At 42.6% G+C, this 13,297-nt stretch overlaps 1 protein-coding gene across 32 annotated transcripts in view; it reads left to right on the top strand.

The window, feature by feature from the left end:
- The window catches only part of dlg2 (discs, large homolog 2 (Drosophila)), a 194,387-nt gene that overhangs the window by 139,336 nt on the left and 41,754 nt on the right, over nucleotides 1–13,297 (top strand). For all 32 annotated transcript variants that reach the window (XM_086160682.1, XM_086160681.1, XM_086160687.1 and 29 more), the window contains 3 exons: nucleotides 7,483–7,536; nucleotides 8,443–8,493; nucleotides 11,410–11,534. In XM_086160682.1, coding sequence (XP_086016808.1) covers nucleotides 7,483–7,536; nucleotides 8,443–8,493; nucleotides 11,410–11,534 — 230 coding nt within the window. The remainder of the gene's footprint in view (nucleotides 1–7,482; nucleotides 7,537–8,442; nucleotides 8,494–11,409; nucleotides 11,535–13,297) is intronic.

A 13,297-nucleotide genomic window follows, 5' to 3' on the forward strand; every position in this document is an offset into this window, starting at 1 on the left:
ACAGACGTTCTGTTTGGACATCTGGGACAAATATTCCCCAGCTGAAATGCACGATGCGCAGGTGTCAGCTCATTACGGTTCGCGCTGCATTGGATGTCACTGCACCGAACCCATCTTTTACACCATTATGCTGTGTTTGTGCCGGTTTTATTATTTGCGGTATCGGGCATTAGCTTAAATGGCCTGTGCTCAAACAAGCTATAATCATAAAACAATAACTGCCGATGACCGCGTTGTGAAACGCAGCTGCCGTCGACCGTGAGTCGGCGCTGCTAGGCTCATTTCAAAAGAAAACATTGGAAAGGCCGCGTGGAATGGAAAGAAAAGGAATGTGTCACTGTGACTTTCGAGAACTTGGAATTTGATCCGGTAATCCGGCTCAGTGTTCTGTTCGAGAGGGATAAAAAAAGGAAGGGGATGTAGAAACCAATCGGACCACAAATGGGCACCAATTTGGTATTCTTCTGTGCCATTTCTCGATTATTTATGTGCGCACGATGCGAGTGAACAATACACGTTTAAAACAATCAGCATCTTTTCATTGTTGCCGTGGAAAATACTCGAGCAGCCAAAGCACTCGGGTCAATCTGCCTCACACCTGCTTCAGTCTCCGTCTCACATAATTGAAAGCTGCAAAGAGCTAAACCAGCGCCAAACCCATCACCAGTTGGAAACTTGTTTGTGTGTTGAACATGGAACACGTTTCCATCGGAGGAACATCTAGTTAATCGTGGGATTTCTAGGCGGGAACAAGAGACTGAGTCAAGAGCAAAGAAGCGAAACTCTTCTTTTCCTTTTCGGCTTTTCCCTTCTGGGGTCGCCGCAGCGAATCAACCTTCTCCATCTAACCCTATTCTCTGTGTCCTTCTCTCTCACACCAACTTACTTTAGATCCTCTCTCACCACATCCATAAATCTTCTCTTTGGTCTTCCTCTAGACCTCCTGCCTGGCAGCTCCAATTCCAGCATCCGTTTACCAATGCATTAACCCCTTCTCTCTAAAATATCTAACATGTGCGATTCCTCTGATGGACTCATTCCTGATCCTATCCATTCTTGTCACTCCCAAGGAGAACTCCAACATCCTCATCTCTGTGACCTCCAGCTCTGCTTCCTGTCCTTTCAACCAACCTTCATTCCTCTCCTGTCTAGAGCAGATAGTCCCACCTCCACCTTGAGCTTCTCTGGTACCCCCACAGCACACCTCACCACTGTCTCGCAGCTAGCATACATGTCCTGCACCAGTCTAACATAAATCTCTGCCACTCTGTTTGTAGAGCATCTCCCCACTGTCTCCTCCATGTTTCCTTTTATTCTGGCTGATAGTTGTCTATCTCACACTTCCCCTGACACTTTTCTCCACCCATTCCAACCTACTTGAACCCGTCTCTTCACCTCTTTTCCACACTCTCCATTGCTCTGGACTGTTGACCCCAAGTACCTGAAATCCTCTAACTTCTTGATCTCCACTCTCTGTAGCCCCCCCTTTCCACCCTGGTTCCTCTCATCCACACACATATATTCTGTCTTGCCACAAGTAACCTTCATTCATCTCCTTTCCAGAGCATACCTCCACCTCTTGAGATTTTCCTAAACCTGTTTCCTGCTCTCACTACAGATCACAGCGTCATCTGCAAACAAGCAGACAAGCTAATCCGAATTTCCAATATTTGACTACATGAAGCATCTGTATGTTCCAATGGTATACTTTGAAGTCAAAACATCTGCGCGAATGGACTCAAAACTCACAAAATTCACAATATGAACACTCCTGCGGCAAATATTTGATCATTTAATTAAAGCGATATGCTAGTCAAATAAACAGGCTGATTGGCTTGATGTTTTAAAGGAGAGTAAACCAGCTAATATGAGATTGTGGGACATTCAAGGCAGGAAAACCTACGTTTTCTTGCAGCCCCGTAAAGCAAGATTTAAATTGTGAGACGGTATGAAACATCGAATTTGAAAAAAAACGTTTAATGATTGATTAGAGTTACACATGTATGCAAACCTGGCGGCGCAATCGGCGGACCATGTGCTGTTGTTATTGTCGATTTAATTGCAGGGATCCGTTGCAGACGCGGGAAAATTACCTCATGCGAGGCCAGTGGGATGTAATGAGTGTCCATCCATCACGCGGCCGAGGGAGAGGGAAAGCAGAGAATTATGATTTGAAGGCGGAGGTGGAAGCAGTAGCTGTTCTTTAGCGGTGGCACCACCTTTTGAAATATGGGCAGCTGAAACACGAGCATGAGCTGGAACACGGGCGCCGTCTGAGGGCAGGAGAAGGTAGAGGGAAAATAAATGAATCCCGTGTCGCCTGTAAAAGACCAGCACACTTCCAACACCCTGTCGTGATGAAGTGTGATGGAGTTATTTTTTTTTCCAGCGGGAAATGGAAAGTTTATTGTCCTTCGTCAGCAAATTGGCTGTCTGTCATTTTAACATTTCCTCGTAACACTCGAGGAAATAACTCTGGATTCATTATCTTAAGGTAAATGATCCCATTAGCCCACGAGGAATCCATCAATATTATCTGTGCTGGCCGGGAGCGTCGGACGGATGACGTTGTTTTTGGATCTCATCCTTTTTCAAGCGGCCACGCTTCAGCGCTTCGGCCGATCGGACCTTGCAACGTTCGTTCGTCTTCGGCGTTTCGCGTCGCCTTGTTGACTATTTTTTACAGGAACGACTCGGTAAATTATTGATACCGCCGCCCATTTTCCAGAAGTACCATACATAGCCGCGTCGCTGAATTATTGAGTGAAACTCAACAAGACAGCAAGACACAGCTGCAGAAGTAAAAGTCACTCACCGTATGGATGGGGAGTCAGATTTTCGATTTGCCTCAACGGATTTGTCTCTGTTTCTCCTGCCAATGTCAAAGTGTTGAAAGTGAGAAACCAAAAGCAAAGTACGTGTAAACAACGAAATGATATTGAGGACGTGAACATTTCTCATCATCAGAAAAAACTGCCTATTCGTAATATGTAAGCTTGTCCAAACACATGTGTTCCTGATAAATATATCAAATTATTTTTTTTTTTTTACATTTCTAAATGTTTTGGAGCAACATATATTTGAGATCTAGAATTGTTGTGCAATTTGAACATTTAAAGAAGGTGCTTCAGCTACCCAAATATATGCACACATATATATATGTATATATATATATATATATATATTATCGCTGCTATCACAGCGTATATATACATATATATGTGTGTGTGTGTGTATGTGTGTATATTATATATAATTATATATTTATATATACATATATGTGTAAATAATATATATAATAATATAAAAATATATATATCTAATATATGATTTTATTTATATATATATATATTTTACAATTCTATATTTTGGTTTTTTTATATATTTTATGTATATGATTATATATGTATATGTATATATATATGTGTATGTGTGTATATTATATATATGTGTATATATTTATATATACATATATGTGTAAATAATACATATGATTATAATATATATATCTAATATATCTAATAATATATATAATATATATATTATAATTTTGTATTTTATTTTTTATATATTTTGTAGATATATATACATATGTATATATACCCATCCCAGCAGTTAGTGTTCAGTTACTAAATATAATGTTGCTTCATTAATGCAACACTGTGAGCCCGGGTTTTAGTTTGACTGCATTTTATTAGACTGCGCTGGCAGCCTTCCCATTAATAATTCACTATTATTACACTGTGATAGCAGCGCTGGTGTAGTTTCAGCGTCATGACAGCCTCTTAACATATCACGCTGCTGCACCGCCGGCCTAATGTGCTGTCGAGGCAGTCGATCACACAGGGATATTGGAAAGCATGAAGGAGAGATGCTGGATGGGGCCTAAGTGTAACTACGCATGCCGTCTTTGTGTTCAGTCGAGTGGCCATTAGCCGTCGGGGGTCTGCGTATCCTCACACGTGGTAAATATATAAAGCTTCCGATCAACACTTTTTTTCGCCGTACATTTATTTTGCACCTTAATGCACGGCCGTTTTCAAAAGCATCGCCGAAGAATATTGAAGCCCCGGCCGGCTGTCTCCGCCGCACGGCGGCCCACGGAGCCGGCCAGCATTTCAGCAGTGTTGACCTACACCAACGCTGGCAATCTGACAGGCAAAGGTCAGCAGAAAGCATCCAGTGGCAGGAATAAGATTAATGACGGACTCTGCTGACTGACAATTAGATTATTTCAGAATCCTGCTCTCCTGCACACAGTATCACAGAGACTCCGCATTCAACAGCCAGTTTGTTTCCTCCCATTTCCCTAACCCTCCCGTGTAGATCTAACCCGTGCCTCGAGGCAGAATACATTATGTTCGCAAGTACACATGGTCATTTAATCTTTTTTTTTTTTTTTTTTTTTTAAATGGACGCCAACATATAATGTTTCCCGGTGCGCAAAACAAACCGAGCTGTATCGCACCGCCGTGTCTGTTATCAGAGATAATTCATCTGTCTCATCCCTCACCACATGAGCAGGGTTACCCACCTAGGCTGGGTAACCCTGCCTAGGTGGGTAACCCTGCTCCTGTGGTGAGCAGGGTTACCCACCTAGGCTGGAATTTTGTTTTTATTCACCTGGTTAAATCAGTCACACAGACAAATGCGGAGAGAAGCCGCCTCGTCCGAATTTTAATAATTTAAAAATGACCGTTTGATAGGCAACGATATTCATAAGGGTGTGTTTTGGAAGACAAACCAGTTTCTTCGAATTACTGTAGAGCCAGAGAAATAAATACGCTTCAAATTATGAATGAGATTTGTCTTTTTATACAAATGCGATTTTCTTTGTTTGTTTCTCTGGATCTAGAACAGCTGAGACACACTGAACTAAACGGAAACAAGGGAAGGGAATTGTTAACGTAGATAAATACTTCATTGTTTTGTCACACTGAGTATATATTTAATGATGTTCCTCAGTTTTACAGAAAATGTATTATTGGTGTTCAAGTTTTAACTTTATTTACTCTGTGACTTTTTCTTTTTTCAAGATGTTTTGCATAACACACCACAGTGTAGAATTCAGAGTTGAACCCCCTTTAAATAATCTGGATCATTCCCACATAATCCTTTTCTTTTCCAAACGTATGTGCTCTGTGCTGTGATTTTGCTGTGTTTGCCATTATTCAACATTTCTGGTTTACTCATTTATTTCAATTTGAGTTGTCATTTTCCTCATTCATCAAAATTTCCCGAATGCCCCCCAGCGGTCAAATGTCTTTTGAAAATTTTTCCTGAAGCAAAATTAATGCTGACCGCGTCCCGTCGTCCCGCGGTGACAATAATTACAGAAAGGAGATGGGAGAGCTTTTGAAGGCATTTTAGCATTTCAGCATCTTTCAAAATGACATGCTGACGTTGCTACAGCATGACACATCCATACGTGATGAAATATCTAAATATAAAGGGCTTTATATATAATATTTATATTAGTATAACTTGCAAACTTACAATATATATATATATATATATATATATATATATATTTTTTTTTTTTTTTTTTACATATTTAGCCATTACACGTAAAATTATATAAAGGCTTTTTTATTGTTCTTTTTTTTTTTTTTTTTTTTTGGAGATGTAGGATGCATCAGTTAGCCTTTTTTTTTTTGTCCCAAAACTACTTTACCGTTTGCGGAAAAAATGGGAAATGAACGTGTATATGTGTATTGGCAGGTTATATAAACAGATTTCCCATTAAAGCATCTTGTCGTGAAGCCGCTTGGTGCCTCTGGTTGAAGGGCTTCCTGTCCGCTGTCCCATGACGGAGCAGGCCAACCCATGTTTCACAGCATGATATCAGAGAGGTGCACAAGCCAAGCTATGCCCAACATCAGCCACACACACACACACACACACACACACGGAGTATGGTCACTTTTTACCGATAGCTCATGTTTGCGATGACAGTGCCTCTCTAACCCCTTAGAGCAATATTGTACTTAATATGCATTGGCTTTTCTTTTTGCGCTTTATATTCACGGGAATATTATCGTGCTGTTGATCTGCTGTTGCCCTCGATTGTTTGAATTCTATTAATCTTGTCGGGAAGAAAAATCAAAGGCTGAATTTCAAAGAAATCTCCAAAAGCAGCCTTGTGTATTATCTTTTGAAGCCAGCAGCGCATCGCTCCTACACCCGACCCATTATTTTGCACGGACTGTAAACGATCCGACAATAATTTGATATTTGTCCGCTTCTGTCACGTTTTTGCCAAAACGGTCTTTTCTCTTCAAGATGTTGCACTGCGAATTCTCAGCTCCCTCTTTACAAACTTTCAATTTACACACGGCGCTTATAAAACGGCAATTTCAGACACACAAGGACCAACGCCGCCCCAGCCGGAGGTCTTTCGCCGCCGAGCGCCGTCTCCGGATCTTAAAAAGCCCCAAAGGCCAGAAACATCTTAATAGATTCAAGACTTAAAAACTGGGTGAAAATATGCATTCGTTTCATCTGATTTATGATAAATGGGATTTATTTGCATGGCTCCCTCAAACGGTAGCGGTGCTCAAAGCGTCCTCACGATGTTGCCCGGCTCGCCGCCACGATCGCGTCGCATCTTCCTCAAGGACACTTGCATCTGGTCTCCTTGGGAAACTGGGAATCAAATTAGTAACCTTGTTATCCTATAATGCGTGGGTTAATGTCTGCTCCCCCAAACAGCCATGAATGGAAATTGACCCATACCTAATGAACTAATTTCCATATAAATTGCTGTTGTATGTCTTTGTTGATGCATCGGGAAAAGAGAGTACGGCGGTAGTGGGTGAAAATGAAGCCGTTGCTCCTGGAAGTGGAGAGGATGACTGATATTTTGCCCGTCGTCCGAACGGTGGGGAAACCGCTGAAATGAAATCTGTAGTAAGAATGTATCCGTTGTAGTTTTGATCTTAAGCTGCATTTACAGTGTTTGAGCCACAGGTGGCTGAGGAAGTGGCGGACGCCATGAAAAAGGGAGAGCGAGGTCAGCGATTTGCCATTTTGTCTTAAAATGCGAAACGAAGTCTACTTATTATTGTTTGTAAGAAGTTTTTTTTTTTTTGCTGTCAAAAGAGCATCTGGTTGTTTTCACACAGGCGTTTTCTATCGGGAGCAAACTGTCATCGGTACAACTCGCAACTTTTCTCAGTTGCTTAACGCCTCCTCCTGATTGCCCAACTGCCCCTTGGTATGAATTATAAACTACTTTCAAGATACTGGAGTGTAATCGGTATCGGTAAGGTGGTGGAATTGCTCATTTGCACAAAGGTCGCTTCACGTAACATCAGTCTTCTGGTCTCGCGTCTCTCTCGGGCGCTTTGAAGGAAGTCTTTTGAATTGTTGATGATTCAGAGGTTGTTCCAGCTCGTCCCCGGACGCATGTACTGGAAGTAGGACAGCGGTGGATCCTGGCAAACACAACGGTCTCATCCGTCTTCCCTTCTCTCCTCACAGGCCAGCCCGGCCCCGATCATCGTCAACACAGACACTCTGGATTCGGTTCCTTACGTGAGTATTATTTTCGATGGGCTCGTCGTTTCATCCGGGAGCTCCTGCCGAAACCGAATCATTTTAATGAATTAATCCCCCCCCCCCCTCCCTTCCCGCCGCGGTTCTTTCGGAGGTGCAGCGATACGTGCGCCGTATCACGTTTTGATGCTGTAACTTATCTTAGGAAAACAAACGAGGTTGCGGCGCTGAATTATTGATGCCGGTCATGAATAAGAAAACAGCGCGAGAGTTTCTGTCAGACCCCAATATCCAAAGTGTTTCACCTCAAAAACACATTCATGAAGGTCTTATGTAAAACTGAATAAATAGCGAATTCATCGAGAGCGTTTTTTTTTTTTTTTTTTTTCAAAATAGAATAATCGCCGTGCTTATGTGGAACATTTTAGACGGTCCAATCCCCCCGCCGAATCTCATAATTGACATCTAGTTTGATTATTAGGATTATTTCAAGGGAGTGTGATCAAACTGTCAATATTCGGAGGGCTCCGTTAAAACATTTCGCCGAAGCAAGATTAGATCGGACTGAGCTCGAGTAAAATCACTGCTTTTGATTACATCTTCAGGTTTCTCTTGTCTGTAATCATATGGAATTAAATAATTTGTGCGGCGCGCGGCTGTGCACTTTATCCCCATGTGAATGTGTCATTTTCGGAAGCGCCGGCTGCTAATTAATCATCTCAGCGAGGTTCAGGATGAGATTCTGATTCTTCCGTGGCAACCCCGCCACGTTGCAGAAAAAGCCGATGTTGATTAGCCATCACCTTAAATTGTTTCCCCGCGAGGCGGGATGTGGATTTCGGCACCGAGTCCCAGTTGATGACTTCAATCAGAATTATTCACCCGAAGCGAGATGTATGTCTCCGAGACCGAATATAAAGTGTTATCTTTTTCTTGTGTCTTCAGGTCAATGGCACGGAAATTGAATACGAGTTTGAGGAAATCACTCTGGAGAGGGTGAGTCGCTCGCAAAAAAACATATCCGAGACGTATTTCTGTCAAACGGTGTCCTAATGGCATTAGAATACGTGACAGAAGGAATAATGTGTTGTTTCCCCTCCAAAATTGTGAGCCAATAACAAAAAGATGCGACGCTCGCAGAGAACAAATAACATAAGGCGAGTGAGTCGGACAGCTATTTTTGCAAATTACATGATAGTAACAAGCAAGACAGTGCACATGTGGGGTGTCAGCGCCACATTCTTTTCAATGAATTGTATTATTTCATTCAGATCCACTGCTCCGGTCACAATCGAGGCCAAAGGGACTCTTTTATCAAAACCGTCAGTCCTGTTTTCTTAAATATGAGAAGTCACGCCTTCAGGGAATTTCTCTAAATTTGCTACACTTTTTTCACGTACCCTCGAGGACTAACTGTCAACGTGACATCACGACGTTCTTTATTTAGCTTTCTTTAGCTCTTGGTTTGTCTGCGATCCAAACATTGGTTTGGACGACTGCAACTCCCTCCTTGCCGGTGCCCCAGCAGTGACCATCAGGCCTCTGGACCTGTTTCAGAAAGCGTCAGCCCGCCTGGTGTTCAACCGTCCCAAATTCTCCCACACAATTCCCCTTCTAATGTCCCTACACCGGCTTTCGGTAGCTGCTTGCATCAAGTTCAAGGCCCTGGTGCTCGCTTACCGGGCAGCGAATGGGGCAGTCTTATCTCCAGGATATGGTCAAGCCACATGTCCCTACCCGTCCCCTCCGATCTGCCGCCTCTCGGCGACCGTCCGGCCCATCGCTCGGAGCCCCCGGCCGCCGATCGAACCGGTCTCGGCTCTTCTCGGTCTCGGCTCCTCGGGAACAAGCTCCCGAAAAAGGTCAGAACAGCGGGGTCGCTGCCCATCTTTCGCCGTGAGCTGAAAACATACCTTTCCCCCAAGCACTACCCTACTAATCGCACTTAGCCCCCAACCTCCCAGAAAAAAAAAAAAAAAAAATGAAATAAATGTACGTATGTATATGGTTCTGAGATGGCTATTTGGTTGAGTGGTCACTCCTGACTTCCGACCACTGGTACTTCGGATCTTTGGTGACTGAATTGCACTTTTTGTAAGTTGCTTTGGATACAAGCATCTGCCAAATGACCGTAATGTAATGTAATGTAATGTAATGCAATGTAAAGTTATACAGGACGGACGGAAACAGGAGCAGGCATGTTTGAAAGAGGGTTTGCACCTAGTTTTCATTTGAGAATAAAGCAAAATGCAAAAGACTCTGACCTCTCAGAGTGTCACCAGTGTGGGTATATACCAATCATTTTCTGGATTTGAAGATTGTTTTTATTGGTCCATGATGCTATAAACATGATCTCATTTTGACCAACCGACATCTGTGCTACTACACTGTTAACCTTTGGCCTTGGCAGTTGCCGGGATTAACTGGTTACCGCCCGCTGCTGACTCGTCTTCCATAACATTGTTCCTCAGGGGCGGAGGGGGACTAGGAGGGGGTCTTGGAAGCCCAAAGCAGGCTTTCATAATTTGAAAGATAACTGCTACTCTGGGTCATAAGCATCTCCAAGAGAGAAATATACATATCTCACATGCACTATTTAATAATCATACAAGAGAAAAAAAACAATAATCTTGCGTTTGACGTCCCCATCTCAATAGCTATTTTTATAAACCCTCACAAGCCTCCTCAAACAGTGTGTATGTTAAAGCAGATGTGACACAGTTGCCATGCAGTCCTACTCACTGAGATGGAAACATCACCCAGAAGGAATCTAACAGCCACAGACTCCAGGCTGCAGCGGGGACCGATAAACGAAAGCAGCGACTATGGACTCAAGAGAAACTGTTTTGGTATCATATAGAGAGAAAATAGCCGCCCCGCCCTTCTTTGCGCTGGGACGTCTATACTGTCCTCTAAAAACCCAACCAGCCCGACAACGTGTTTGATTTTCGGCCCCGCGGCGACGCTCGCTGGCGTTTGCAATCAAGAAAACTGCGATCCCTGTTGGCTAAAAGCGTAATCAGAGCTTTCATTTTGTAAATGCGTGTCCACGGTGGCCTTTTTTTTTTCCCAGATCTTACCAAGTGGGCAATGTGGCCTCAAGGAGGGCCGATCCTGCCGCAGTAAAGCGCTGCTAATAACGCAGAGATGCAGTTAACTTGACAGTGAGGCTCTGACCTGGAATTACAGAAAAATCATTTTGTGATGGAAAAGACTTGTGGAACCTATATAATAATCCTGAGAGCCCGCTAGATTACGTATTTGTTGGTCACGGCATTTCGTGAGAAAACATTTTCAAAATATTGGACAAAGGATAAATCAAGTGTAATATAAATTGAATTTTCTGCATCATCTTTCAAAGTGCCTTTTGAACTTCTCACCCGGCCCTGTAAATCCTCTCGCGGTCCATTTCTACTCTACGCGCAACCTTGTTGAGGGTTCGGCATATTAATGTCAGTCCAAAAATTATGGGATGTACCCCAAATGTGCTCTGTCATATTGACTCTTTTAATTGATATTATTTTTATTGTGTTTTCTAAATCTGTATTTTTCATTTGTGTCAAGTAAGGCGCCTTAAAAAATGTATTATTCTTATTATTATGACACTGATAATAAGGGGACTAATATTCTTCATATTTGCGGGAATAGAATTTGAAAAGCATTTAAGTTATTAATTAACAGCTCAAATCAAGATGTGAGTGTAGAACTCAAATATGAACCATTTTTCATGCTCTCATTAAAACTGCAATGTGTTTGTTTCATATTAAATTGTTCTATATCTGAAGGGTGTTGTAAACACCAATTAGCTTTTGAGCCCCAGAGTTAAACAGGAGATGGTAGCTGACAAAAAAAGCCCAGACGGATGAATTGTGTATTTTTAAAAGATACACAGTTCCTTTTTGGTGACTGCAGGGGAACTCCGGATTGGGCTTCAGCATCGCGGGGGGCACGGATAACCCACACATCGGCGATGACCCCGGAATCTTCATCACCAAAATCATCCCCGGAGGTGCCGCGGCAGAGGACGGGCGCCTGAGGTCGGTCCCTCACACTCTCCACACACACACACACACACACACACACACACACACCGTGACATTTAACAGCAGCTCAGAACCACCGGATTCTTATTCCTGACAGTAAGACAAGGCATTCAGAGAAACTTGCATCATTCAAAATTGAAACGTCCTCTTAAGAGGATGACTTTCAGAAACGGCTGCAAGAGCGATCGGAGTTTCTTCCTCCTCCACTTCCGTTGAGGATCAACCACCCACACAAATCTTTCATTCAAGTCTCATGCGTTCATTAACCCTCAGAGACCCAGAGACAGAATCAACGTCTAAATTTGCATTCCTTCGTCTCCACTGTATCGTCCAAGATACGAAGACTGCCAACACCGTTCTATTGTGAGAATGTCATTTAAATAGAAATATCCCCATTAAGGATTTTTTTTTCTGTTTCTCCGAGGCTTCACGATAATTCCCCATTCTTAAAAAAAAAAAAAAAGAAAACGATTCTATTTGTCTTCAAATTCAAATAGAAATGATTGCATTTTCGTTGGACTCGATGGTGATGATGTTTGATTTCCAAAATGGTCAATTTCAATTCAGCAAAGTCAGCAAAAATACTTTTTAAAATACTTACCTCCATGAGGAGAGGCAATGTCTGAGTTGTCGATCAGAGTAGATATAATGGACCGATTACTGGGACCACAGATTTTGATCACATTCTGAACAAGAGCTACGATTCGGTCTATTCCCCATACTTCCTGAATCCAACCAAAAATAATCAAGTGTAACTTTGTTAAATGGTGGACAATCTGTGCTAAGCTATTATGAGGGAAAAAACAAGATACATCAGGTAGAACTTGCTATAATTACTGACAAGTGAGGCAGTTGGCTCGTAGCTGTAGCCTCCCCTGAAAACAGCCTGAGGCCGATCGGGACAAATTGTTATTCTTCTGGGCCTTCGTCTCTTCTCAAATGGCCGTCGGGGGAGTCGTGAAGTAACTCTCGGTGTCGTTATATTTATTCGGCGACTCTTTTCTTGAATTCTAACTTGATGGAATTCCCGTTTTGCCAAATTGCTCATGTGTTTATTACAGTTGGATAAGTGCGGATTGTAAAAACCTTGATAGCATTGGTACTTTGTGAAGTAAAGTGAAGCAGCTCCAGAGGTAGCCCGTCTGTAACAGCCCCCATAAAAGGTACAGAGGGAGACTCGATGGTCCGTTGCCCCTTTTTTTTTTGCTGAAGGAGTTTATGAAGGTACCGAGGATGAAACCCAAGCTCGTTCATCCATCATTCGGCGGTGATAGAAAATGCCGCCCACGCTGCGCTCTACCCCTCTGGGCCTTGGGCTCGCTTTACTATCCAACATCAACACCTTTAAGCGCTGACTGTGGCCGCAACACCGTCGTGAATTAAGGAACCGTTTCCCCACATCGTTGGTTTCTGGCCAAGATTTACAACTATAAATGCTGATCCGAGTGATTTTTTTTTTTTTTTTTGTACCCCTTTCGAATGCAGAAGGTCGGTTCAAACTAGCTGATAAAATGTTTCATTTCAGTCGTCTGGGATTGAATTTTACTGATTTATTTAGCGGTCACTCTTTAGCACGTGCGTTTCAGATGAGCTGACTTGAAGTCCACATTTAGCCAACATTTAGCCGTCGATTTCTTTGCTCTTTTTTTTTTTTTCGCCTGCGTTCACATTCGTCATTTAAAGCTAATAGGCAGCACTAGAAAATGTCCGTTAATCTAATGAATAATTCCGCTGCTGTGTTGAAGAACAATTCATGT

The sequence above is a fragment of the Fistularia commersonii genome, chromosome 15 (genome assembly GCF_037954325.1).
Source record: "Fistularia commersonii isolate RoL2024-O1a breed Wild chromosome 15, RoL_Fcom_v1.0, whole genome shotgun sequence".
Lineage (NCBI taxonomy): Eukaryota > Metazoa > Chordata > Actinopteri > Syngnathiformes > Fistulariidae > Fistularia > Fistularia commersonii.